At 59.2% G+C, this 27,707-nt stretch overlaps 1 protein-coding gene across 1 annotated transcript in view; it reads left to right on the top strand.

Moving 5' to 3' along the window:
- SCN4A (sodium voltage-gated channel alpha subunit 4) overlaps window positions 1-27,707 on the top strand; it is a 78,444-nt gene that overhangs the window by 13,212 nt on the left and 37,525 nt on the right. Inside the window, 13 exon segments of the mRNA XM_068167203.1 lie at window positions 4,011-4,246; window positions 4,248-4,310; window positions 4,625-4,745; window positions 5,672-5,759; window positions 7,709-7,837; window positions 7,944-8,035; window positions 13,660-14,016; window positions 16,942-17,005; window positions 18,269-18,410; window positions 19,627-19,839; window positions 22,572-22,730; window positions 22,985-23,108; window positions 24,273-24,511. Of these exon segments, the coding sequence (XP_068023304.1) occupies window positions 4,046-4,246; window positions 4,248-4,310; window positions 4,625-4,745; window positions 5,672-5,759; window positions 7,709-7,837; window positions 7,944-8,035; window positions 13,660-14,016; window positions 16,942-17,005; window positions 18,269-18,410; window positions 19,627-19,839; window positions 22,572-22,730; window positions 22,985-23,108; window positions 24,273-24,511 (1,992 nt within the window). The 5' untranslated portion in view covers window positions 4,011-4,045.

Here is a 27,707-nt window from a genome sequence, read left to right as displayed (position 1 = left end):
CCGGGGTGAGCAGTGCCCAGAGCAGCACCCCAGGGTGCCCCGTGCCTGGGGCAGTGCCCAGAGCAGTGCCTAGGGGTGCCCTGTGCCTGAGGCAGCACCCGGGGTGAGCAGTGCCCAGAGCAGCACCCAGGGGTGCCCCGTGCCTGGAGAAGTGCCCAGAGCAGTGCCTAGGGGTGCCCTGTGCCTGAGGCAGCACCCGGGGTGAGCAGTGCCCAGAGCAGTGCCTGGGGGTGAGCAGTGCCCAGAGCAGCACCCCAGGGTGCCCCGTGCCTGGGGCAGTGCCCAGGGGTGAGCAGCACCCAGGGTGAGCAGTGCCCAGAGCAGCACCCCGGGGTGCCCCTGCCCTGTGCAGCACGTGTTGCTGGCCCCCCACTGCCTCTGCCTGCTGGAGGTGCGAGGAGCCTGACCTGGGTTCTTTATAGTGGCTGCTGCAGGCTGCCAGGCTGTGCCCCGGGGCTGCCCACCCCTGCCCCGGGGCCTGGGGGGCACTGGTCCCAGTGGGAGCTGCCTCAGTGCCACGGTGGGCCCCAGGCTGTGCTGCCTTACACTGGTGTCTCACTGGGGAGGAGAGATGCTGAGCAGAGCACCCTGCAGAGCCTAAACCTTTGCCTCCTGGCTCCTTCTCCCCTGGGAGGTGCTGATGGAGCTGGGATGCTGCTGGCTTTGGGGCTCTGGTGTGCAGGAGCTCCACAGCAAGGCCAGGCTGGATGAAGCCTTGAGCTGAACCTGCCATGGAGAGTGGCACTGAGTGCAGCCTCAGCAGGGTTGATGACACCAAGCTGTGTGGTGCTGCTGACAGCTGGAGGGAAGGGATCCATCCAGAGGGACCTGGACAGGCTGCAGAGCTGGGCCCAGGACAGCCTCAGGAGGTTCAACAAGACCAAGGCCAAGGTCCTGCAGCTGGGGCAGGGCAATCCCAGGCACTGATAGAGGCTGGGCAGGGACTGGCTGGAGAGCAGCCCCAAAGAAAAGGCCTTGGGGGTGCTGGGGGAGGAGAAGCTCAGCAGGAGCCAGCAGGGAGCACTTGCAGCCCAGAGAGCCAAGCAGAGCCTGGGCTGCAGCAAGAGAAGTGTGGCCAGCAGGGCCAGGGAGGGGATTCTGCCCCTCTGCTCCACTCTGCTGAGACCACAGCTGCAGCTGTGGGGCCAGCTCTGGAGCCTCTGTGCCAGGAAGGGTCTGGAGGGGCTGGAAGGTGCCCAGAGCAGGGCCAGGAGGAGGAGCAGAGGGCTGGAGCTGCTCAGCTTTAGGGTCCCCAACCAACCCTATGAATCTATTCCAGCACAGCATCAGTTGTGCTGCCCTGGGAGTGCTGCCCTGGGAGTGCTGCCCTGGGAGTGCTGCCCTGGGAGTGCTGCCCTGGGAGTGCTGCCCTGGGAGTGCTGCTTGGACTTGATCATCTTAAAGGTCTCTTCCAACCAAAGCAATTCTGTGGTTCCATTTGTGTTCCAGGGCACTGGGCTCTGCTCTGCCACAAGCTGCTGGTCATGAGCCAAACAGGTTCAGAGATTCACAGAATGGGTTGGCTTGGAAGGGACCTTCAAGATCATCCAGTTCCAGCCCCCTGCCATGGGCAGGGACACCTCCCCCCAGCCCAGGCTGCTCAAGGCCTCATCCAACCTGACCTTCAACACCTACAGGGAGAGGACATCCACAGCCTACCTGGGTGACCTGTGCCAGTATCTCCCCACCCTCAATCTAAACAATTCCTTCCTCCTCTCCAGTCTCAGTCTCCCCTCTCCCAGCTCAAAGCCACTGTTCCTCATCCTGGCACTCCCAGCCCTTGTCCCAAGTCCCTCCCCAGCTCTCCTGGAGCCCTTCAGGTACTGGAAGGCTGCTCTGAGGTCTCCCTGGAGCCTTCTCTTCTTCAGACTGAACATCCCCAACTCCCTCAGCCTGTTCCCACAGGGGAATTTCTCCAGCCTCTGATCATCCCTGTGGCCTACTCTGGACCCTCTCTGGCAGCTCCAGGTCCTTCCTGTGCTGGGGGCCCCAGAGCTGGAGGCAGTGCTGCAGCTGGGCTCTGAGCAGAGGGCAGAATCCCCTCCCTGTGCTGCTGCTCTCCCTGCTCTGGCTGCAGCCCAGCACTCAGCTGGCTCTGGGCTGCCAGGGACCACTGCTGGCTCCTGGGGAGTTTGTCACCAACTGACACTCCCAAGGCCTTCTCCTGCAGGCTGCTCTCCAGGCACTCCTCACCCACCAGGTATAGAGGAGGAGCTGAGGGCAGGTGTCTCAAAGCAAGAACCTTTCTGGTCTCTAGGAAGCCCTTTTTGTAGGTGTAGCAGCAGCAGGCAGCCTGGGTGCAGCCACCTCTCTGGTCCCCACTTTGCTCTCTCCACCCTTCCCTGTTCTTTGCTCCTTTCAACCCTTTCAGATGCTCAGCTGCTCGGTGGAGCCACTCTTATCTCTCCCCTATGGCTCATCCTATTCCTGTCTGGGGAGGCATCCTGATCTCTGTAACGTTAGAAAGTGCCATTATTGCCTGGCTTTTTCGTGCAAGATAAGGCTTTAACCCTTTCCCCTCAGGAGCAGAGCCACCCAGCACTGCCTGTTAGACCTGTGCCTTTCAGAGCTGTGGAGTGGGGTAGAGTGGAATGAGATGGGATGGGATAGGATAGGATAGAATAGGATGGAATGGGATGGGATGGGATGGAATGGAATGGAATGAACCAGGTTGGAAAAGACCTCAGAGACCATCAAGTCCAACCTGTCACCCAGCACCATCTGATCAACTCAACCATGGCACCAAGGGCCTCATCCAGGCTCCTCCTAAACACCTCCAGGGATGGGGACTCCACCACCTCCCTGGGCAGCACATCCCAATGGCCAATCTCTCTTGCTGGGAAGAATTTCTTCCTAACCTCCAGCCTGAACCTCCCCTGGCACAGCTTGAGACTCTGTCCTCTTGTTCTGCTGCTGCTTGCCTGGCAGAAGAGACCAACCCCCAGCTGGCTCCAACCTCCCTGCAGGGAGTTGGAGAGAGCAAGAAGGTCTCCCCTGAGCCTCCTCTTCTGCAGGCTAAGCAACCCCAGCTCCCTCAGCCTCTCCTCATAGGCCTCTGAGCTCCTCTGGCTGAGGAAGCTCTTGCTTGGAGCACCTCATGTTGCTTGCCCAAGGTGCAATGGACCTCTGGGTGTGTTTTGTCCCTCTGGCTGCAATGTGGCCCAAGCCAACTGCTCCAGCAGGAATGTGGGATGCTTCCAAGCCGCATCCATCACCCTGAGGAGCTGGGTGAAGCTCTGCTGCCTGCAGCTCCCCCCTGAAGGGATGGACTGGGGAAAGCCCCTGGAGAACAACCCCAGGGCCAGCCCAGCACTGCTGGGGGCCTCTCCCCAGCCAGAGCAGATGGAGTGGCTGCAACAAGAGCAGCAGGAGGAGGGAGGGGATTCTGCCCCTCTGCTCTGCTCTGCTCTGCTGAGACCACAGCTGGAGCTCTGGGGCCAGTGCTGGAGCCTCTGTGCCAGGAAGGATCTGGAGGGGCTGGAAGGTGTCCAGAGAAGGGCCAGGAGGAGGAGCAGAGGGCTGGAGCTGCTCTGCTGTGAGCACAGCCTGAGGGAGTTGGGGTTGTGCAGGCTGGAGAGGAGAAGGCTCCCAGGAGACCTCCTTGTGGCCTTCCAGGATCTGCAGGGGGCTGCAAGAAAGCTGGGGAGGGACTTCTGAGGGTGTCAGGGAGGGATAGGACTGGGGGGGATGGAGCAGAACTGGAAGTGGGGAGATTGAGTTTGGCTGTGAGGAAGAAGTTGTTGGCCAGGAGGGTGGTGAGAGCCTGGCACAGGCTGCCCAGGGAGGTGGTGGAAGCCTCCTGCCTGGAGGTGTTTGCAGCCAGGCTGGAGGTGGCTGTGAGCAACCTGCTGTGGTGTGAGGTGTCCCTGGGCATGGCAGGGGGTTGGAACTGGCTGAGCCTTGAGGTCCTTTCCAACCCCGCTCTGGCTGTTTTCTCCCCTCCACCCCAACCCATCCTGCGTGCATGGCCTCAGCTGACAGCCCCTGCTGACGGGCTGTGTCCCCCCCAGGCTGGGCAGAGGCACCCTGGGAGCAGAATGAGAGCATGGCTGGCCTGCCCTGCATCCCGGGCCCCGAGCTCCTGCGCCCCTTCACCCCTGCCTCGCTGGCGGCCATCGAGCAGCGCAGGGCCGAGGCCGAGGCGCTCCGCATAAGGAGGCAGCAGGTGGAGCTGCCCGAGGAGGAGGAGATCAAGCCCAGCAGTGACCTGGAAGCTGGCAAGAACCTGCCCCTCATCTACGGTGACCCCCCCCCTGGAGCTGATTGGGACCCCCCTGGAGGACCTGGACCCTTTTTACAAGGACAAGAAGGTGAGGGGCAGGGCTTGGCCCGTGGGCAGGTCGGGCACTGGGGGTGAACCCCGAGGCAAACACACGGGTGTGGACTTTGCCCTCCTTTCCACCATGCCCCAGGCTCTCCTCTCAGCCCATCTTGGCCATCTCCAGCCCCAGCCTGCTGGGGCTGCTTCCCCTCCACCGCAGCACCTCTGCTCCTTGGCCGTGTCCCAAGCCTTTGGAGCCCCGAAGCGTGCCCGGAGGTCTCGGCTCTCCTGGGGGCAGCTGACTCCTGGGGGGGTTTGGGGGTGTGCTGGGGGCCTGACCATCTCCCTCTCTCTCCCCTGCAGACGTTCATAGTCCTCAACAAAGGCAAAGCCATCTTCCGCTTCTCAGCCACCCCTGCCCTCTACCTGCTGGGTCCCTTCCACCCCATCCGCAGAGGAGCCATCAAAGTGCTGATCCACTCATATCCTTGTCCACTGCCAGGCCAAAGCCTGGTGCCCCGAGTGCAGGCAGCCCTGGGAGATGGCTGAGATGGGTTTGGTGATGGGGTGGGGAGCACATCTCCCGGGCTGGCCCCCAGCCTGGCCGGGCTCCTCTGCCCAGCCAGCCCCACTGCCTGGGGCCTGTCCCAAGGAGAGGGCTCCTGAAGGCTTTGGGCACCTTGGGGGCATGAAGAGCTCAGTCTTGAAGCCCTAAGTGATGGAGCTTCCTAGAGAGAGGTTCAAGGTCTCTGAGGTCTGGAGAGGAAAGGGAGGAGAATGTTTACAGGCCAGGGCATCCCAGCCCATCTGGGAAGAGGGTGAACTGGGAAGCTCAAAGGATGATTTGGGAGGGAGAAGGCAGAGCAACCAGGGCCCTGGAGTACAGGGAAGGAGGCAACTTGAGCTGTGCTGAGGCTCTTGAGGTGAGACCAGCAGAGATGGGAAGGCAGAAAAGGAGCTCAAGAGCAAGAGGGGCACTAGGGTGGGGGGGGAGGTGCTCCCAGCAGAGCTCTGCTGGCAGCAGGGGAGGGTGGCCAGGGGGTAGGATGAATAAAAAAGAGAGGAGATGTTTGTGGCAGAGGGATTAGACAATCAGGGAAAGCTGTGTCCTGAGATGATGGAGAGGAAGGAGCCCAGGGGACAAGCAGGGAGGCAGAGCCAGCACCACAGAGATGGGGAGGGGAGCAGAAAAGGAGGGGAAGAGCCAGGAGCATGTGAGGGAGCAGGAGGACTAAGGGCAAAGTGGGAGCACAGAACTGAGCCTGCAGAGAGCTGCAGGAAGGGCAGGGCAGGGCATGGGGGTAAGGTGAAAGCCAGGCCAAGAGGAGCAGGGTGCCTGGCTCTGTAAGAATGTGGAGGGGGGGAGCCTGGGCAGCAGCCACAGCGTTTCTCCTTGACCAGGGTTTAAATTGTTCAGCATGTTCATCATGATCACCATCCTCACCAACTGCGTGTTCATGACGCTCAGCAACCCCCCAGCGTGGTCCAAGAACGTGGAGTAAGTCCCTGCAGGCCTCCTGCCACCTCCCCCAGCCATGCAGGCTCACCCCAGCTGGGCCATCCTCAGGAAGGGGAAGGCCCATCCTGGAATCCAGGCAACCTTCAGAGGAGGGAAGGTGCCCCCTCGATCCCAGAAGTGGTGTCCAGGGTCTCCATTAAGCATTGCAAAGAGTGGAAGAGTTTCACAGGATCTCAGCTCACAGGGTGTGAGGGCTTGGAAGGGACCTCTGGAGATCATCCTGTCCAATCTTCCCTGCCAGAGCAGGAGCAGAGAACCCAGCCCAGGGCACACAGGAACACATCCAGGCAGGGCTGGGAAGGCTCCAGAGCAGGAGACTCCACAACCTCTCTGGGCAGCCTGCTCCAGGCCTCTGGGAGCCTCACAGTGCAGAAGTTCCTCCTCCTGCTGAGCTGGAACCTCCTGTGCTGGAGTTGACATCCATTGCCCCTTGCCCTCCCCCACCCTGGTGCCATCCATTCCTTTTCACTTTTATTTTCCCCAATCTGACCTTTGCTTGGGCCCAGACCACCAGGGCAGCCTCACCTGCTGTGGCACACAGAGGAGCTGTTGGCCAGCCCAGCTGGAAGATGCTGAGCACTGCTCTGAGCTCCACTCAACCCTCTGTGGCCCAGCACCCACACGTGCTGCTGGCCCATGGGTGGTGTGGGAGCCTTGCTGGTCCCTCCAGCCTGGTCCCTTCAAGCTGGAGAAGGCTCAAGGTGTCCCAGTGAAGGTGACCAAGTGACATCTGCATTAGGCATGGGGATTCAGGATGGCATTGAACAAGTCCAAGTGCTGGGTGCTGCACTTTGGCCTCAACAGCCCCAGGCAGTGCTACAGGCTGGGGGCAGAGTGGCTGAGAGCAGCCAGGCAGAAAGGGACCTGGGGGTAGTGGTGGACAGCAGCTGAACATGAGCCAGCAGTGTGCCCAGGTGGCCTTGCTGGTCCCTCCAGCCTGGTCCCTTCAAGCTGGGGAAGGGTGCTGTAGTTTCCTTCCATTGCCCCTTGCCCTATCCCAGGGCACAGTGAGCAGAGCCTGTCCCTGTCCCTTCCTTCCTGACCCCCAGCCCTTAGCTGTTTATAGACACTTCTTAGATCCCCTCCCAGTCTTCTCTCAGAGCTGCCCAATATCTGGTGGGGTCTGTGTGACAGGAGGGCTCTGCAGGGCAGCTTGGATTAGATGAGTGATGATAGCCTGGGGTGGCTGAGCAGCTCCACCAGGCCTAGCAGTATGGACAAGCAGCCCCAGGTGAGAAGGGGCAAATCCAGCACCCTGCTGTGGTTCTGCACAGGCAGATCCCAGCAGGGTTTGACAGAGCCTGGTGCTGATGGGACATCAGCAGGGACCAGAGGTGCTGCTGAAGAGTCACCAAAAGGACCTCAAGATGTCCCAGCTTGCTTTATGAGGTGGGGTGAAAACCTCCCTCGGTGCTGAAGCACTCCAAGAACCCAGCAGCAGTCTGGAGAGGAGAAGGAGACCTTCTGGTGGCCTTCCAGGATCTGAAATGGGCTACAGGAAAACTGGGGAGGGACTTTGGAGGGTGTCAGGAAGTGATAGGACTAGGGGGGATAGAGCAAAACTAGAAGTGGGGAGATTGAGATTGGCTGTGAGGAAGAAGTTGTTCCCCAGGAGGGTGGTGAGAGCCTGGCACAGGCTGCCCAGGGAGGTGGTGGAAGCCTCCTGCCTGGAGGTGTTTGCAGCCAGGCTGGAGGTGGCTGTGAGCAACCTGCTGTGGTGTGAGGTGTCCCTGCCCATGGCAGGGGGTTGGAGCTGGCTGAGCCTTGAGGTCCCTTCCAGCCCTGCCAGCTCTGGGATTCTCTGTGACTCTGAGACTCCAATCTCAGCTCCCCAGGACGGTCCCACAGCCAGCTACGGACAAAAGCTGCCCCTGAGCTGGCCCTTGGTGCCAGGGGAGCAGAGCCCTGAGCCACCACTGCCATTCCAGGTACACCTTCACTGGGATATACACCTTTGAGTCCCTCATCAAGGTGCTGTCCAGAGGCTTCTGCATCGACGACTTCACATTCCTGCGCGACCCGTGGAACTGGCTGGACTTCATGGTCATCTCCATGGCGTGAGTCTGGGGGGCTGGGCTGGAGGGGAACCCTGGGAAGGAGGCTGGGAGACAGGGCCAGCTGCTTGGCAGAGCTCCTGAAGCCCTCTCTTCTCCTGTCCTGCAGCTACATCACCGAGTTCGTGGACCTGGGGAACATCTCTGCTCTCAGGACCTTCCGCGTCCTCCGCGCCTTGAAAACCATCACCGTGATCCCAGGTGGGGCTTCAGGGCTCTCCTCTCCAGGCCTTCCCCTGCCTTGAGTTCAGCTTTCCCCACAGCTCACAGCAAGAATAGAAGCACAGAACTCTCAGGGTTGGAAGTGACCTCAAGGGTCAGCCAGTTCCAGCCCCCTGCCATGGGCAGGGACACCTCATTCAGGTTCCTCAGCTGCTTCTCCTCCTGCCTGGCACTTGGTGCCCTGCCCAGCCCAGCTGCTGGCAGGGACATTGCTCTCACTTGCAGAAGTCAAACTCTCTGCATGACAGATCCTGGCCAGCCTGGGACCCTCCAGCCCCAGTTGGAGCAGAGCCTGGCTGCACAGTGGGCTGGGGCTGGTGGTGCCTGGCTGAGGGGATGGGGTTGGCCTGGGACACATCTCTGCAGTGGGGCAGCACAGGCAGGGACAGGCAGAGGTGTGAGCTCCATCCATCAGGCTGGATGTGAGGAGGAGGTTCTTCCCCATGAGAGTGGTGAAGCCCTGGAATGGGTTGTGCAGGGAGGTGGTTGAGGCCCCAGCCCTGGAGGTGTTTAAGGCCAGGCTGGCTGAGGCTGTGGCCAGGCTGATCTAGTGTGGGGTGTCCCTGCCCATGGCAGGGGGGTTGGGACTGGCTGATCCTTGTGGTCCCTTCCAACCCTGACTGATACTAGGATACTTCTATGACACTATGATCCCACCTCCCCTTGGGCACCAGCAGCACCTCTCCAGCTGTCTCCCTGCTGCAGTACACTGCCAGGCATAGAATCATAGAACTGTCAGGGTTGGAAGGGACCTCAAGGCTCAGCCAGTCCCAACCCCCTGCCATGGGCAGGGACACCTCACACCACAGCAGGTTGCTCACAGCCATCTCCAGCCTGGCTGCAAACACCTCCAGGGATGAGGCTTTGTCCTGGTTTGAGGCCAGGCAGATCCTCTCCTGCCCCTGAAAGGAGAATTAACTTCAGCTCAGTCCAACCCAACACAGGCTTCCACCACCTCCCTGGAGGTTTTGAAGGCCAGAGCTTTTCCTTGGTGCTTTTGTCAGGTCTAGGAGAAAACAGAGGCCAGAAGGTGTCTCATGCTCAGCAGTAGCCTCCCAACCTCCCCCAGCTGTTGAGTCATAGATTCATGGAGGCACAGAATGGGTTGGGTTGGAAGGGACCTCAAAGACCATCCAGTTCCAATCCCCCTCCCATGGGCAGGGACACCTCCCACCAGCCCAGCTGGCTCAAATCCTCATCCAACCTGACCCTCAACACCTCCAGGGAGGGGACATCCACGACCTCCCTGGGCAGCCTATCCAGGTCACATCCTGATGACTTTCCATCTGGAAATGAGTTGCTCTCACTCAGCTGGCCAGGGAAAGCCCCCAGGGAGCTGGGCACGGAGTTTCCAGGGCTCCTTGGAGATGCCTTCAGTGGACTTGTGCTCACCTTGTGCTTATGGGCTTGGTTGTGTCCAGTTCTGGGATCCTCAGGTTAGGAAGGAGGTTGAGCTGCTGGAACGAGTCCAGAGAAGGGCAACGAAGTTGGTGAGGGGCTTGGAGCACAGCCCTGGGAGGAGAGGCTGAGGGAGCTGGGGTTGCTTAGCCTGGAGAAGAGGAGGCTCAGGGGAGACCTTATCACTCTCTACAACTACCTGAAGGGAGGTTGTAGACAGGCAGAGGTTGGGCTCTTCTCCCAGGCAGCCAGCACCAGAACAAGAGGACACAGTCTCAGGCTGCGCCAGGGGAGGTTCAGGCTGGAGGTCAGGAGGAAGTTTTACACAGAGAGAGAGATTGCCCATTGGAATGGGCTGCCTGGGGAGGTGGTGGAGTCGCCGTCATTGAAGGTGTTCAGAAGGAGACTTGCTGGGGTGCTTGGTGCCATGGGTTAGCTGTTTGGGTGGGTTGGATTGGTTGATGGGTTGGACAGGATGATCTTGAAGGTCTCTTCCAACCTGGTTTGGTTTATAATCACTGTGAAGTTATCCCAAGCTTTGCTTGGTCCTTGGAGCCAGCAACTCGGCCTCATCCCCACTGCTGGCCTCTGTGGTGCTAGGGTTGAGAGATTTAATGAGCATTAGTGCAAGAGCCACGTGGTGAGGGCTTGCCAGCACCCCAGGCATCCGGGCTGTGGTGCTGGGACCACGTTCTCAGCCCCCTCTTGAGGGCTGTGGGCCAACTTTGGTGCCACTTCAGTACCTTTGGGAGCAGCTGGTGCAAGCTGATGGAAGCTCTTGAAGAAGCATGAGGCTGACCTTCAAAGGCTCCTTTCTGGTGGAGGATAAATTGCTGTGGCCCTGCAGTTTCCAGGTCTTTGAGGCTCATCTTTGAGTGAGAAAGGTTTGGGTTGGTTTTGGGCTTGGGGTGGTTTTTCTTTTGCCTCCATCCAACAGGCTAAAAATTGCTTTTAGCTGCTGCTTTCTGGAATACCACAGCCCTGAGAGGCTCTGCAGAAATAGCAGCTGCAAAAATAAGCTGCTCCAGAAAGGTTCTCCTCAGTGGTTTCCCATCATAGGACAACCCCAGGCACAAATCCAGGCTGGGTGCAGAGTGGGTTGAGAGCAGCAGCCTTGGGGGTGCTGGGTGCTGAGCAGCTCCCCAGGAGCCAGCAGTGGCCTCCTGCAGCCCTGCAGGCAGCTGTGTGCAGGGCTGCAGCCAGAGCAGGGTGGGCAGCAGGGCAGGAGAGGGGATTCTGCCCCTGGGCTCTGCTCTGCTCAGACCTCACCTCCAATCCTGCCTCCAGGTCTGCTGTCCCCAGCAGAAGGACACAGAGCTGCTGGAGAGAGGCCACAGAGGTGATCCAAGGGCTGGAGCAGCTCTGCTGTGAGCACAGGCTGAGGGAGCTGGGGCTGTGCAGCCTGGAGAGGAGAAGGCTCCAGGGGGACCTCAGAGCTGCCTGCCAGGACCTGAAGGGATCCTGCAGGAAGGCTGCAGAGAGACTTTTCCTGAGGGAGTCTGGAGCCAGGCCCAGGGGGAATGGTTTGAAGCTGAGGCAGAGCAGGGTTAGACTGGAGATTAGAATAAACCTTTATTAGAATAAACCAAACCAGGTTGGAAGAGACCTTCAAGATCATGGTGTCCAACCCATCAACCAATCCAACCCACTCAAACAGCTAACCCATGGCACCAAGCACCCTATCAAGTCTCCTTCTGAACACCTCCAATGACGGCGACTCCACCACCTCCCTGGGCAGCCCATTCCCATGGGCAATCTCTCTCTCTGTGTAGAACTTCTTCCTAACATCCAACCTGAACCTCCCCTGGCACAGCCTGAGACTGTGTCCTCTTGTTCTGGTACTGGGTGCCTGGGAGAAGAGACCATCATCTGCCTGTCTACAACCTCCCTTCAGGTAGTTGTAGAGAGTGATAAGGTCACCCCTGAGTCTCCTCTTCTCCAGGCTAAGCAGCCCCAGCTCCCTCAGCCTCTCCTCACAGGGCTGTGCTCCAGACCCCTCCCCAGCTTTCTTGCCCTTCTCTGGACACCTTCCAGCAGCTCAACCTCTTTCCTAACCTGAGGGGCCCAGAACTGGACACAGTACTCAAGGTGTGGCCTAACCAGTGCAGTGTACAGGGGCAGAATGACCTCCCTGCTCCTGCTGGCCACACTGTTCTTGATGCAGGCCAGGATGCCATTGGCCCTCTTGGCTGCCTGGGCACACTGCAGGCTCATGTTCAGCCTACCATCAACCAGCACCCCCAGGTCCCTCTCTGCCTGGCTGCTCTCAGCCACTCTGACCCCAGCCTGTAGCACTGCCTGGGGTTGCTGTGGCCAATGTGCAGCACCTGGCACTTGGATGTGTTCAGTCTCCTGCCCTTGGCCTCTGCCCATCTGCCCAGCCTGTCCAGGTCCCTCTGCAGAGCCTCTCTGCCCTCCAGCAGATCAACTCCTGCCCCCAGCTTGGTGTCATCAGTAAATTTACTGATGAGGGACTCAATGCCCTCATCCAGATCATCAATAAAGATGTTAAAATAAAGATGGGGAAGAAGTTCTTCAGTCCCAGAGTGGTGAGACTGGAACAGGCTACCCAGGGAGATTGTGGCTGCCTCCTCCCTGGGGTTGCTCAAAGCCAGACTCAAGTAGGCCCTGAGCAGCTGAGTGTGGCTGAGAGCTGTCCCTGCCCCTGGTGGGGAGGTTGGAGTAGATCATCTCTGGGGCCCCTTCCAACCTGAGCCACTCTGTGGTGCTCACAGGCAAGCCCTTGGAGAGCAGAGTGTTAGCTAAATGGTAGGTGGAGAGAACTGGCATGGTGCCAGGGCTCCAATTCATCACAGGATCTTTGGATGTGTCTCTGGAGAGCTCCTCCACGTGAGGAAGCTCAACACCAGCATCATCATCCCTGGGTGATGGGAACACCTTCCATGCCCCTCAATTAAAGAAAGACATTGAGCTGCTGGAAGGTGTCCAGAGAAGGGCAAGAAAGCTGGGGAGGGGTCTGGAGCACAGCCCTGGGAGGAGAGGCTGAGGGAGCTGGGGTTGCTTAGCCTGCAGAAGAGGAGGCTCAGGGGAGACCTTCTTGTTCTCTCCAACTCCCTGCAGGGAGGTTGAAGCCAGGTGGGGGTTGGTCTCTTCTCCCAGGCAAGCAGCCCCAGAACAAGAGGACACAGCCTCAAGCTGTGCCAGGGGAGGTTTAGGCAGGAGGTGAGGAAGAAGTTCTTTACAGAAAGAGAGATTGGTCACTGGGATGTGCTGCCCAGGGAGGTGGTGGAGTCCCCACCCCTGGAGGTGTTCAAGAGGGGATTGGATGTGGCACTTGGAGCCATGGTTGGGTTGTCAGGAGGGGTTGGGTGACAGCTTGGCCTTGCTGAACTCTGAGCTCTCTTCCAACCTTGTTGATTCTATGATTGTATGAAAATCCTACTGAGCAGCTGTGGGTGAAGCTCCCCTGGGGAGGAAATGGCCATGCTGGGGGGGACAGATGAGTCAATCCCCATGCCTAATGCAGATGTCACTTGGTCACCTTCACTGGGACACCTTGAGCCTTCTCCAGCTTGAAGGGACCAGGCTGGAGGGACCAAGCAAGGCTCCCACACCACCCATGGGCCAGCAGCACGTGTGGGTGCTGGGCCACAGAGGGTTGAGTGGAGCTCAGAGCAGTGCTCAGCACCTTCCAGCTGGGCTGGCCAACAGCTCCTCTGTGTGCCACAGCAAGTGAGGCTGCCCTGGTGGTCTGGGCCCAAGCAAAGGTCAGATTGGGGAAAACAAAAGTGAAAAGGAATGGATGGCACCAGGGTGGGGGAGGGCAAGGGGCAATGGATATCAACTCCAGCACAGGAGGCTCCAGCTCAGCAGGAGGAGGAACTTCTGCACTGTGAGGCTCCCAGAGGCCTGGAGCAGGCTGCCCAGAGAGGTTGTGGAGTCTCCTGCTCTGGAGCCTTCCCAGCCCTGCCTGGATGTGTTCCTGTGGGACCTGTGCTGGGTTCTCTGCTCCTGCTCTGGCAGAGGGCTTGGACTGGAAGCTCTCCAGAGCTCCCTTCCAGCTCCTAACATGCTGAGACCCCATGGGGTGGGCTTTGCCTTCTGATAGCCAGGCTGTGGTTGCGTGGGGAGGCTTGGCCGGCCCTGCTCCATGGGTGGCACACGTGGGCTGAGCTGGGTGATGCCACCAGAGCAGGCTCTCCCCAGCCAGCAGGTGAGCAGGTAGAGGAACTGCTCTGCCCTAGGGCTGAAGACCATCGTGGGGGCTCTGATCCAGTCGGTGAAGAAGCTCTCGGACGTGATGATCCTCACCGTCTTCTGCCTCAGCGTCTTCGCCCTCATCGGCCTCCAGCTCTTCATGGGCAACCTGCGGCAGAAGTGTGTGCGGTGGCCTCCCTTCGACCAGCCCCTGCTGGAGCTGGGCAATGCCACCCTGCCCAACGCCACCCTGCCCAGCACCACCCTGCCCGGCACCGCCCTGCCCAGCGCCACCCTGGCCCCTGCCGGCGCCACCAACCTCACCGACGACCTCGCCGCCAACTTCACCTCCAACTTCACTGCCAACAGCACCTTCGACTTCGAGGCCTACATCAACGATGAAGGTAAATGCCCCTCCTGCCCCCCTGCCTCCCCCCTGCCTCCCCTTTGCCCCTCCCCCTCCTCCACCCCTGACCCTCTGCTCCGCTCTGCTGAGACCACTCCTGGAGTATTCAGCCCAGTTCTGGAGCCTCTGTTCCAGGAGGGATCTGGAGGGGCTGGAAGGTGTCCAGAGACAGCTGGATGGAAGGGATCTGTCCAGAGGGACCTGGGCAGGCTGCAGAGCTGAGCCCAGGTCAACCTCGTGAGGGTCAACAGGACCAAGGGCAAGGTCCTGTAGCTGGGACAGGGCAATCCCAGGCACTGATAGAGGCTGGGCAGGGACTGGCTGCAGAGCAGCCCCAAAGAAAAGGCCTTGGGGGTGCTGGGGGAGGAGAAGCTCAGCAGGAGCCAGAAGGGAGCACTTGCAGCCCAGAGAGCCAAGCAGAGCCTGGGCTGCAGCAAGAGAAGTGTGGCCAGCAGGGCCAGGGAGGGGATTCTGCCCCTCTGCTCCACTCTGCTGAGACCACAGCTGGAGCTCTGGGGCCAGTTCTGGAGCCTCTGTGCCAGGAAGGATCTGGAGGGGCTGGAAGGTGTCCAGAGCAGGGCCAGGAGGAGGAGCAGAGGGCTGGAGCTGCTCTGCTGTGAGCACAGCCTGAGGGAGTTGGGGTTGTGCAGGCTGGAGAGGAGAAGGCTCCCAGGAGACCTCATTGTGGCCTTGCAGGATCTGCAGGGGGCTGCAGGAAAGCTGGGGAGGGACTTCGGAGGGTGTCAGGGAGGGATAGGACTGGGGGGGATGGAGCAGAACTAGAAGTGGGGAGATTGAGATTGGCTGTGAGGAAGAAGTTGTTGCCCAGGAGGGTGGTGAGAGCCTGGCACAGGTTGCCCAGGGAGGTGGTGGAAGCCTCCTGCCTGGAGGTGTTTGCAGGCTTCCTTCCACACAGCCTTAGAGGAAGCAGGAGGATGCTGGGGATGGAAGGTAAAAACCACCTGCTGCTCCAGAACAAGAGGACACAGTCTCAAGCTGCACCAGGGGGAGGTTTAGGCTGGAGGTGAGGAGAAAGTTCTTCCCAGCAAGAGAGATTGGCCACTGGGATGTGCTGCCCAGGGAGGTGGTGGAGTCCCCATCCCTGGAGGTGTTCAAGAGGGATTGGATGTGGCGCTTGGAGCCAGGGTTTAGTTGTCAGGAGGTGTTGGGTGACAGCTTGGACTTGATGAGCTCTGAGCTCTTTCCCAACCCTATTGATTCTGTGTTTGTATGAACACCACAGCAGCCAACAGGAGGGGCAGGAAGGAGAGGTCAGACCAAGCACAGGGCTGTGGGCAGGTCCCCAGGCTTGCTCCTTTCCCACCTTGCTTCTTGAAAACAAGTTTGGCCCAAAACAGTGTGCTGGGGCTGCTTTGTCCTTTGGGTTGGGGCTCTGAAGCTCCAGGAAGGTGTAAAGCCAGCAGCAAATCTGCCTGGCAGGGCTGGAGGGTGGCTGCTGCTCCTCAGGCATCTCTCCCCTCTCGCTGAGGGCTTCTCAGGGGAGCTCAGCAGAAGGTTGGCTTGGGGCTCAGCTGAGCTGCTTGGCCCATCAGTCACTGCAGGGCTCCTGGGCTGGGGTGCAAATCAACAACTGAGGCTCTCAGGAGTGCAGGGCAAAGAGCAGCAGCACCCTGAGGCCATGTGTTGAGGCTGGCAGCTCCTGGGCCTGGGCCAAGAGCTAGGCTGCTGGAGTTTCACAAGCAGGACATCTCCTCCTGGGTTAACTAAAAGCCTGCTGGCAGAAGGCCAAGGCAGGGCTGGAGAGGCTTGGAGCAAGCTCCAGAAACCCTTCTGTGGCTCCTGGAAGGGCTGTGCTAGGTGCTGGTCAGAATGAGGCCAATTACTCTTTCTGGGAAGAACTTCCTCCTCACCTCCAGCCTAAACCTCCCCTGGCACAGCTTGAGACTGTGTCCTCTTGTTCTGCTGCTGCTTGCCTGGCAGAAGAGCCCAACCCCCACCTGGCTCCAACCTCCCTGCAGGGAGTTGCAGAGAGCAAGAAGGTCTCCCCTGAGCCTCCTCTTCTGCAGGCTAAGCAACCCCAGCTCCCTCAGCCTCTCCTCCCAGGGCTGTGCTCCAGACCCCTCCCCAGCTTTCTTGCCCTTCTCTGGACACCTTCCAGCAGCTCAACCTCTTTCCTGACCTGAGGAGCCCAGAGCTGGACACAGGACTCCAGGTGTGGCCTCAGCAGTGCTGAGCACAGGGCACAAGGACTTCCCTGCTCCTGCTGGCCACACTCTTCCTGCTGCAGGCCAGGATGCCCTTGGCCCTCTTGGCTGCCTGGACACACTGCTGGCTCCTGTTCAGCCAGCTGTCAATCAGCACCCCCAGGTCCCTCTCTGCCTGGCTGCTCTCAGCCACTCTGCCCCCAGCCTGTAGCTCTGCCTGGGGTTGCTGTGGACAATGTGCAGCCCCTGGCACTGGGACTTGTTGAATGCCATCCTGTTGGCCTCTGCCCATCTGTCCAGCCTGTCCAGGTCCCTCTGCAGAGCCTCTCCAACCCTCTAACAGATCAACTCCTGCCCCCAGCTTGGTGTCCTCTGCACATTTACTGCTGATGGACTCAATGCCCTCATCCAGATCATCAATAAAGATGTTAAAGAGCACAGGGCCCAGCACTGCTCCCTGGGGCACACCACTGGTGCCTGGCTGCCAGCTGGCTGTGGCACCATTCACCACCACTCTCTGGGCTCAGCCTCCAGCCAGTTCCTCACCCAGCTCAGAGAGCTGCTGTCCCAGCCAGGGGCTGACAGCTTGGCCAGGAGTTTGCTGTGGGGTTTGGTGTCAAAGGCCCTGCTGGAGTCCAGTGCCCACCCCTGGAATTCCTCTGACACTGAGGAGCTGCCAGGGGTCTAAAAGTCAATGTTTGTGGAGACTGATTGATTGATTGATTGACTTCTCTCTTGCTCTTTGCCCAACTGTGAAGCCAACTTCTACTTCCTGGAGGGAGCTCTGGATGCCCTGCTCTGTGGGAACAGCAGTGATGCTGGGTGAGTGGAGCTCACAGGGGTGGGAGCTGAGGTGGGAGAGGATGAGACACCCAGTGCAGACTGTGGGAGCAGGAGGTGGGACCAGACTGGGGCTGGGAAGGTGACCCTGCAGGCACCTCAGAACAAGAAAGATGCTGAGCTGCTGGAAGGTGTCCAGAGAAGGGCAAGAAAGCTGGGGAGGGGTCTGGAGCACAGCCCTGGGAGGAGAGGCTGAGGGAGCTGGGGTTGCTTAGCCTGCAGAAGAGGAGGCTCAGGGGAGACCTTCTTGCTCTCTGCAACTCCCTGCAGGGAGGTTGGAGCCAGGTGGGGGTTGGGCTCTTCTGCCAGGCAAGCAGCCCCAGAACAACAGGACACAGTCTCAAGCTGTGCCAGGGGAGGTTTAGGTTTGGTTTTAGCAAGGAGTTCTTCCCAGAGAGAGAGATTGCCCTCTGGGGTGGGCTGCTCAGGGAGGGGGGTGGGGGAAGTGTCCCTGGAGGTGTTTAAGAAGAGCCTGGATGAGGCACTTGGAGCCATGGCCTGGTTGATTAGTTAGGGTTGGGTGATAGGTTGGACTTGAGAATCTTGGAGGTCTCTTCCAAGCTGGCTGATTCTGTGTCTCTGAATCCCAGCTGGATCATGCTGGGGAGGGATTGGATCTGGGCATCCTGACTGTCAGCTTTGGGGAAGGTGAGGACCAGTCCAGACATTGCAGCTGGGTCAGCCTGGGTGGGGAGGTTCTGCTGAAGCAGCTCAGCACCTCCAGGGCTGGAGACCTCAGGGTGCTGAAGGTGTGAGGGTGCTGAAGCATCTCAGCACCTGCAGGGCTGGAGGTCTGAGGGTGCTGAAGGTCTGAGGGTGCTGAAGCACCTCAGCACCTGCAGGGCTGGAGGTCTGAGGGTGCTGAAGCACCTCAGCACCTGCAGGGCTGGAGGTCTGAGCTGCTGAAGGTTTGAGGGGGCTGAAACACCTCAGCACCTGCAGGGCTGGAGGTCTGAGGGGGCTGAAGCACTTCAGCACCTGCAGGGCTGGAGGTCTGAGCTGCTGAAGGTCTGAGGGGGCTGAAGCACCTCAGCACCTGCAGGGCTGGAGGCTTGAGGGGGCTGAAGCACCTCAGCACCTGCAGGGCTGGAGGCTTGAGGGGGGCTGAAGCACCTCAGCACCTGCAGGGCTGGAGGTCTGAGGGGGCTGAAGCACCTCAGCACCTGCAGGGCTGGAGGCTTGAGGGGGGTGCAGGAGGGGCAGTGCCAGTGCTGATGGCAGCTGCCCCCATGGCTCCTTTGGTAGGAAGTGCCCAGAAGGGTTCCAGTGCATGAAGGCTGGGAGGAACCCCAACTATGGCTACACCAGCTACGACACCTTCAGCTGGGCCTTCCTGGCCCTCTTCCGCCTGATGACGCAGGACTTCTGGGAGAACCTCTTCCAGCTGGTAGGCAGCACCCAGTGTGCCCCTTCTGCCCCTGCTCCTCCTGCCCCAGTCCTGCCCCTCCTCCAGGACAGCTTCAGAAGCCCCCTGACTGGCAATCTGTGCTGGGCTTCGTGGCTCTAAGCAGGGTCAGCAGCGCTGGGGCACGGTCCCATGCAGCCCACCCCCCTCCCTGCCCCCCAGCTGAGCAGTGCAGAGTGCTTCCCAGGGCCCCACGAAGCCCCAGATGGGCCTGGGGCCAGAGACTCTGCAGATAAAAGCAAGCCTGCAGCTAAAGGCTGCAGGTGACCTCTGGCAATGATTGTGGCCAGAGCCAGAGGCAAAAAATGACCTCCCCTGGCCCAGGGGTGAGACCTGAGGAGCTGAGGCTAAGAGACAGCAGCCCCTGCCTCAGCAAAACGAGTCCCTGATGAAACATTGCTCCCAACTCCACACATGCTTGGGCTACCAGGCTGGGGAGGGGCTGCCAAGGGTCTGCCAAGGCTTCTGGCTGTGTCCCACAAGGCCTAACCCAAGTGGAATGGACTGCAAGGACCTCAAGTGGGCAATGAGCAGCCCTGGGGGAAGGCGGGAGCAATACACTGAGCTCCCGCCCCGGGCTGGGAAGGGGCTGGGCAGCTCCCACCCCGGGCTGGGAAGGGGCTGGGCAGCTCCTGCTCCAACTGGGAAGGGGCTGGGCAGCTCCTGCTCCAACTGGGAAGGGGCTGGGCAGCTCCTGCTCCAACTGGGAAGGGGCTGGGGAGCTCCTGCCCCGGGCTGGGGAGGGGGCTGGGCAGCTCCTGCTCCAACTGGGAAGGGGTTGGGCAGCTCCCGCCCCGGACTGAGAAGGGGCTGGGCAGCTCCTGCTCCAACTGGGAAGGGGCTGGGCAGCTCCTGCCCCGGGCTGGGAAGGGGCTGGGCAGCTCCTGCTCCAACTGGGAAGGGGCTGGGCAGCTCCTGCTCCAACTGGGAAGGGGCTGGGGAGCTCCTGCCCCGGGCTGGGGAGGGGGCTGGGCAGCTCCTGCTCCAACTGGGAAGGGGTTGGGCAGCTCCTGCCCCGGGCTGGGAAGGGGCTGGGCAGCTCCTGCCCCAGGCTGGGGAGGGGCTGGGGAGCTCCTATCACAACTGGGAAGGTGCTGGGCAGCTCCTGCCCCAGCTGGGAAGCTGCCCTGGGGGAAGAGAGCTCTGGACACATGCCCCAGGTGGTGCCCTGCTGAGGGGGCATCTCCTCTCCCCACAGACACTGCGAGCAGCAGGCAAGACCTACATGATCTTCTTCGTGGTGGTTATATTTCTTGGCTCCTTCTACCTCATCAACCTCATCCTGGCAGTGGTGGCCATGGCTTATGCAGAACAAAACGATGCCACACTGCTGGAGGAGCAGCAGAAGGAGGAGGAGTTCCAGCAGCTCATGGAGCAGCTGAAGAAGCAGCAAGAGGAGCAAGAGAGGATGGTTGGTGGAAAGGGTCGAGGCCAGCACCAGGAGGGTTGGAAATGGTGGGGAAAGAGAGGAGGCAGCAACAAAGCTGCCCTGGGGTCTGGGAGCTGGGGGTGTTCAGCCTGGAGAAGAGGAGGCTGAGGGGAGAGCTCGATGCTCTCTACAGCTCCCTGAGAGGAGGCTGCAGTGAGGTGTGGGTTGAGCTCTGCTCCCTTGGATCAGATGATGGAAGGAGAGGAAATGGCCTGGAATTGTGCCAGGGGTTGCCTTGGTGGCAGCAGCACCTGGCCAGCAAGGAGAGGGGGAGGCCCAGCAGAGCAGGAGCTTGCCTCACTTGCTGCAGCAGGCTGGGAGGCAGCATCTCAGCTCTGCAGGAGGAAACTCCACTGCTGCACTGAGCACCCAGGGGGGAGCTGGCCTGAGGGAAGCAGCTTAGAAAAGGCTAAGCAGGGAGGAAGCAGGTTGTGCTGGGATGGTGTTGGCCTCTGCTGGCAGCTAACTAATGACAGGAGAAGAAGAACTGGCCTGGAACTGTGCCAGGGGAAGGTCAGGTCCGAGATGAGGAACAATTTCTTGGCTGCAGGAGTGCTCAGGGGTTGGCACAGGCTGCCCAGGGAGGTGCTGGAGTCCAGAAAGCTGTGGCCATGGCCCCCGGGGTCAGGGTTTGATGGCCCTGGTGGTGCTGGGCTGCTGGTTGGCCTGGGTGAGCTCAGAGAGCTTTGCCAAGCCAAACACTTCTGTGATTCTCTCAGTGTGGGGCTGCCTCTGTCTAGGCAAAAGCCAAGAGCCAGCTCCATGGTGAGCAAAGACAGAACCCTAGCATGGGCTTGGTAGGAAGGGACTCTCAAAGGTCACCTTGTCCAAGCCCCCTGCAGGCAGCAGGGACACCTCCAACTAGAGCAGGTTGCTCAGGGCCCCAGCAAGTCTGACCTGGAATGGCTCCAGGGATGGGAGCTGCAGCACCCCTCTGAGCAGCCTGCCCCAGTGTTTCCCTCCCCTCCCTGGATAGCTGCTCCTCACAGCTGAGGAACTGGGGTGGGGGGAGGAGGGGAGGGGTGTCCCAGCTGAGCCAAGAAGCTGAGCTGTCCTCTTGGGTGGGAAAAAGGAAGAGAGATGAAAACATTGAACCTCCACATCCAAGAGCCAGCTCAGGGAGCTGTGGGAAGAAGCAGAGAGGTGGAAAGCCCAGAGGTGTGGGGTTGAGTGAGGGGAGGAAGGAGCTGCAGAGGGCTCCAGAACCAGCCAACCATCTCCCTGCAGCTCCCCAGGAGCAGGAAAGCTGGCAGAGAGCCCCCAGGGGCTGCTTGTCATCAGGGTACACAGGAAGTGCTTGGGAGGGAAAGGGCAGTGGCACAAAGCTCAATGCAGCAGCAGAACATCTGCCCTTGGCCAGGACTGGGGACAGAGGAGAGGGTTTGAGAGACCTTGCATCTGACCCAGGGAGGTCTTGGTCTCCTTGCAGGAGCTGAAGGACATTGCCTGAGCACTGCAAGAGTGGTAGGATGTTGGAACAGGCTGCACAGGCAGGTGATGGAGCCACCATCCCTGGGGGTGCTCCCAACACATGTGGGATGTGGTTTAGCAGTCATGGCAGTGCTGGGCTTGATGAGTTCAAGGCCATTTCCCAACCTTAATGACTCTAAGATGCTGGGATTGTGGGGGTCTGGCCTCACTGCTGCCCCCAGCACCCCAGCAGATGTGCAGAGAGGCTGCAGGCAGAGCTGCTGGTGGAGCAGGTGGTCTCTGGAGCTGCCTGATCTCCACCCAGTTCATCAAACCACAGAATGGCCTCAGCAGGTTTGCAGAGGACACCAAGCTGAGTGGTGCAGGTGACACCCCTGAGGCATGGGATCCATCCAGAGGGACCTGGACAGGCTGCAGAGCTGGGCCCAGGACAGCCTCAGGAGGTTCAACAAGACCAAGGGCAAGGTCCTGCAGCTGGGACAGGGCAATCCCAGGCACTGATAGAGGCTGAGCAGGGACTGGCTGGAGAGCAGCCCCAAAGAAAAGGCCTTGGGGGTGCTGGGGGAGGAGAAGCTCAGCAGGAGCCAGCAGGGAGCACTTGCAGCCCAGAGAGCCAAGCAGAGCCTGGGCTGCAGCAAGAGAAGTGTGGCCAGCAGGGCCAGGGAGGGGATTCTGCCCCTCTGCTCCACTCTGCTGAGACCACAGCTGCAGCTCTGGGGCCAGCTCTGGAGCCTCTGTGCCAGGAAGGCTCTGGAGGGGCTGGAAGGTGTCCAGAGCAGGGCCAGGAGGAGGAGCAGAGGGAACCTCAGGAGGTTCAACGAGGCCAAGCACAATGTTCTGCAGCTGGGTTGGGACAATCCCTGGTATCAGTCCAGGCTGTGGGGGTGAAGGGCTGCAGAGCAGACCTGTGGAGAAGCACTTTGGGGTGCTGGTGGGTGAAAAGCTGGACATGGGTAGGCACCATGAGCTGCCAGCCCTGCCCTGGGCTGATGCCCAACAGGGTGGGCAGCAGGGGCAGGGAGATCTTCATATGGGAGGGTGCAAGTGAGAAGGAAAGGTTGGCAAGTTCTGCTTAGCTACCTCAAATTTACCCCTCCCTGTTGCTCATGAGGGGCTCAGTTTGCTGCCCAGGTCCTGCAGCAGCAGATTTGGGGCTCACAGAGTCCTGCTCAGGAAGTGCTGGGGCTTGACTCAGCCCCTGCAGAGCCTGGTGCCCCGCAGCGACTGCGGGAAGCTGCCGGCGGCTGCGGGCAGGCAGCTGATGGGGCCTGGGGCTGCTGCAGTTGCAGGACAGGAGATCCAGCAGCAGTTCCCTGCCCAGCAGCATGGTTCCTGAGCCTGAGCACGCCTCAGCCCTCAACAGTCAGCAGGACGAGGCAAAGGACTGCAATGGGCAAGTGATCCCCAGGATCAGGCTGGAGAGGTCTGCTACGATGATCGAGGTACGTGCCTGGCTCTGCCCACCCCCACAGCCCTGCTGCAGGGACAGCCTTGTGCCCACCTTCCTGGGGGTCTGCTCCTAAAGCCTTCCTGCAGCTCACCAGCAGTTCCCCTCTTGGACCCCAAGGTCTCTCCAGCCCATGCCCTGGCTCTGCCTCTGAGTGCACAGAGGAGCCTGCAGCACTCTGCGTTCATCCACTTGGAGCTGATGATCTCAGAGCCAAGCCAAATGACTTTGTGATTCCTCTCCTCCTAGTTCAACCCAACCTGTGAGGCAGAGAGATCAGACCACAACCACCTGGCTGTGGGCAATCAAGATGGGCCAGGCCTTGAGAAGAGGGTGGGGAGTGCCATCAGTGTCATCTCCAATGCTGTGGAAGGTAGGTCCTGGGTGAGGGCTGTGGGTGCTGGCTGGGTCAGCTCAGGGGCTGTGGTGCTGGTGAGGTGCTCAGCACTGATAACAGCTGCCCCAGGACTCCAGCCCCATGCCAGGGATGGCTCTGGGCTGTGGGTGCTGGCTGGGTCAGCTCAGGGGCTGTGGTGCTGGTGAGGTGCTCAGCACTGATAACAGCTGCCCCAGGACTCCAGCCCCATGCAAGGGATGGCTCTGGGCTGTGGGTGCTGGCTGGGTCAGCTCAGGGGCTGTGGTGCTGGTGAGGTGCTCAGCACTGATAACAGCTGCCCCAGGACTCCAGCCCCATGCAAGGGATGGCTCTGGGCTGTGGGTGCTGGCTGGGTCAGCTCAGGGGCTGTGGTGCTGGTGAGGTGCTCAGCACACAGCACTGATAACAGCTGCCCCAGACCTCCAGCCCCATGCCAGGGATGGCTCTGGGGTCTCCTTGTGGGGTCAGTGCAGTGATCTTCAGGCAAGGCTTGGCAGCCCAGCTTACTGGGGTAGTGCCTGGAGGCAGCAGTTCATCATCTGAAGCCAACAGATGGGGTTGCAGTCAGCTGGAGCAGGCTCCAGACTCAACAGAGAGCTGCTGGGTGGCAACCCAGGAGCTGCTGCCTCAGCTCAGCAGCAGAGCACCTCAGACTCAGCAAGAGGTGGGAGCTGCCCCACTTTTGGAGCCCTTGCAGGTCAGGTTGTTTGGAGCTCTGAGCAGCCTGCTCCAGCTGAAGGAGTCCCTGCAGACTGCAAGGGGGTTGGACTAGGAGGCCTTGAAAGGTCCCTTCCAACCCAAACCATTCCATCAGTCTCATCCCTGCCCTCCCTGAGAACTGGCACCAAACCCTCTGGCTGCCCCAGAGCGCTGCCCTTGGCTGCCCCTGCAACCTCAGCATGACAGGGACACCTCAACTCCTGCCCAGGTGCTGAGAGCAGGATTGGACCCCCACTTCCCTGGCTGATCTGCTTTGGGGGGGGAGGTCCCTGTGCATGGCCGTGGGAAGGCTCCTTCCAGCCCCCATATTAAACCCACAGATGCTCTAGGGCTGGTGCAGGGCTTCAGGAGAGGTCTCCTGGGGCAGGTTAGCACTTGGCCCTGCCAGGGGGGACCCGGAATGAGCCTACCCTGAGGGCATCTTCTCTTTCCTGCCCTCAGAGCTGGAGGAAGCTCACCAGAAGTGCCCACCCTGGTGGTACAGATTTGCCCACACCTTCCTGGTCTGGAACTGCTGTGCCCCGTGGGTCAAGCTGAAAGAGTTTGTCAAGCTGGTGGTGATGGACCCCTTCGTGGACCTGGGCATCACCATCTGCATCGTGCTCAACACAGTCTTCATGGCCATGGAGCACTACCCCATGACGGAGGAGTTTGAGAACGTGCTGACCGTGGGCAACCTGGTAGGCAGCTCTGGGCACCCCTCCCCTCCTCCCCCACTCACAGCCACCCCGGGGGCAGGTGCCCTCTGCTGCCACCCTGCCACCTGAGCAGCCTGGCAACAGGTCCCAGCTGCTGAGAGCAGGCTGCAGGGCTCTGATCACAGCAGCCCCAGCATGGATTGGACTCCAGGATGGCTCAGATCAGGGAAAGGGATATGGGGGTGGGGATCCATCACCTCCTGCTCCCCTCCTGCTGAAGCCTCTGCCTTACTTGGTGCACCTTGGCCATGCCAACCTGGGACAAGAGGACACAGTCTCAAGCTGTGCCAGGGGAGGTTTAGGCTGGAGGTGAGGAAGAAATTCTTCCCAGCAAGAGAGAGTGGCCCTGGGGATGTGCTGCCCAGGGAGGTGGTGGAGTCCCCACCCCTGGAGGTGTTTAGGAAGAGCCTGGATGAGGCCCTTGGTGCCATGGTTGAGTTGATCAGATGGTGCTGGGGGAGAGGTTGGACTGGATGATCTCAAAGGTCCACTCCACTCCACTCCACTCCACTCCACTCCACTCCACTCCACTCCACTCCACTCCACTCCACTCCACTCCACTCCACTCCACTCCACTCCACTCCACTCCACTCCACTCCACTCCACTCCACTCCACTCCACTCCACTCCACTCCACTCCACTCCACTCCACTCCACTCCACTCCACTCCACTCCACTCCACTCCACTCCACTCCACTCCACTCCACTCCACTCCACTCCACTCCACTCCACTCCACTCCACTCCACTCCACTCCACTCCACCATGGCCCTGAGCCTGCAGAGCTGCTCTGAGCCACCTCCTGCATTACAGCCCAGGGTCAAGCACAGGCTGCTGCCAGCCCTGCCTGGCACCACGGTGCCTCACGGTGCTGGGTGGCCACAGAGCAGGGCCCAGGTCAGATGCTGGGAGCCAAGAGGTCCCCTTGGAGATGGGGACAACAGTGCCAGCAGCGTGTTAAAAAGTATTAGTAGTGGTTTGGCATCGTTATTAGTATCATTATTGTTTTCATTATTATTTTAATCACTGTTTTTATTATTATAATGATTAACATCATTATTAACATTATTGTTATCCTTTTCATTATCATTTCCATTGTCACTTTCAGCATCATTTCCATTCTTTTTATTATCACTATTTTTATTATCATTATTAGAATCATTATCATCTTACTATTTTCATTATCATTTTCATTATCCATTTCATTATCACTTTCCTTATTTTCATTATTTTTTGTTATTATTTTAATCATTATTTTTCTTATTAGCATTATTATCACCGTTGTCAGCATTAACATCATTATTAACATCCTATTTTGATTATCTTTTATTATTACCACTATTTTTCTTATCATCATTAACCTCTTTATGATGATGATTATTATCATTATTAGTTTCATTATAATTGTAATTATTTTTAATTTTCATTATTTTTATTCTTTTCATCATTATTTTTCTTATCACCAATTTTTTCCCTTTTTCCCTCCTTCTTTCCCCCCCTTTTTCCCTCCTTCTTTCCCCCCCTTCCTTCCCCCTTCTTTCCCCCCTTCCTTCCCCCTTCTTCCCCCCCCTTTTTCCCTCCTTCTTTCCCCCCCTTTTTCCCTCCTTCTTTCCCCCCCTTTTTCCCTCCTTCTTTCCCCCCCTTTTTCCCTCCTTCTTTCCCCCCCTTTTTCCCTCCTTCTTTCCCCCCCTTTTCCCTCCTTCTTTCCCCCCCTTTTTCCCTCCTCCTTTCCCCCCCTTTTTCCCTCCTCCTTTCCCCCCCTTTTTCCCTCCTCCTTTCCCCCCCTTTTTCCCTCCTCCTTTCCCCCCCTTTTTCCCTCCTCCTTTCCCCCCCTTTTTCCCTCCTCCTTTCCCCCCCTTTTTCCCTCCTCCTTTCCCCCCCTTTTTCCCTCCTCCTTTCCCCCCCTTTTTCCCTCCTCCTTTCCCCCCCTTTTTCCCTCCTCCTTTCCCCCCCTTTTTCCCTCCTCCTTCCCCATTATCATTATTGCCATTATTATTTCCATTATTATTTTTCTTATTAGCATTTTCCTTATTATTTTCATTATTATCCTCATTATCGTGACAATAATGATAAATTACCATGATAATAACGATAACAATGATGATAACAACCATCAACATCGCCATTATTAATATTATCATCATCATTATTAACGTTGTCACTGTTTGTTATCAATACTATTTAGTTCGCCATTAATAAATTATTGCTAATCGACATATTAATTACCAATATTATTAAGTATTGATGATGATGATGATCATCATCACCTTTCCCAGGGAACTCCCAGCAAGTGCAGGCTGCCCTGGTTTCATCCCTGCCTTTGCCAGCCAGCCATGGCTGCTCCTGCTCCCAGCTCAGGGTCAGTGCTTCCAGATGGATTTCCTCTGCTGCTGGGGCAAGTCCAGGAGGCTCCTGAGAGCTCTGGGCAGTGAGTGATGGCTCAGCTCAGCTCAGCTCAGCGGCTCCTCTCCTGCCACCTTGCCCTGCTCCAGCACCTGCTGAGGCTCTCTGTGCCCAGGGGCTGAGTGACACTGGGCAGGATGGTGCTGGGTGCAGGGCTCAGCACACGGCTGCTGTGTCTCTGGGTTCCCTCAGGGGTTCATTGGCTGTTGCTGGGAGAAGGGCACTCTGCAGCCAGCCCCGGCTTCCCCTCAGAGCCAGCCCCAGCTTCCCCTCAGAGCCAGCCCCGGCTTCCCCCCGCAGCCAGCCCCAGCTTCCCCTCAGAGCCAGCCCCAGCGTCCCCCCGCAGCCAGCAGTAGAGCCCAGTGCCCAAGAGCATGGGGGTGATTTGGGGGCCAGGAACTTCTCAGTGGTTCCCAGGGACAGAACAAGGGGCAAGAGGCACAAACTGGCACCCAGGAGGTTCCATCTGAACAGGAGGAGAAACTTCTTTGGTGTGAGGCTGCTGGAGGCCTGGAGCAGGCTGCCCAGAGAGGTTGTGGAGTCTCCTTCTCTGCAGAGCTTCCAACCGCCCCTGGCCATTGTGCTGCTGGGCAAGCTGCTGTGGGAGCCCTGCTGGAGCAGGGGGTTGCACTGGAGGATCTCCAGAGGTCCTTCCCAGCCTCCAGCATGCTGGGATTCAGTGTCTGTGATTTGGCTCTCCAAAGGAAGCCAGCAGTGACAGAGGCTCAGCTGCACCTTTGCAAGGAGCTGTGCTCAGGGAGCAGCAGGGTTTGGTGCA

This window comes from Melanerpes formicivorus, unplaced genomic scaffold (genome assembly GCF_026170545.1).
Source record: "Melanerpes formicivorus ecotype bairdi unplaced genomic scaffold, bMelFor1.0.p_v2 SCAF_113, whole genome shotgun sequence".
Classification (NCBI taxonomy): Eukaryota; Metazoa; Chordata; class Aves; order Piciformes; family Picidae; genus Melanerpes; species Melanerpes formicivorus.
Note: the sequence above shows the minus strand (reverse complement) of the source record. Positions and strands in the feature narration are given on the sequence as shown.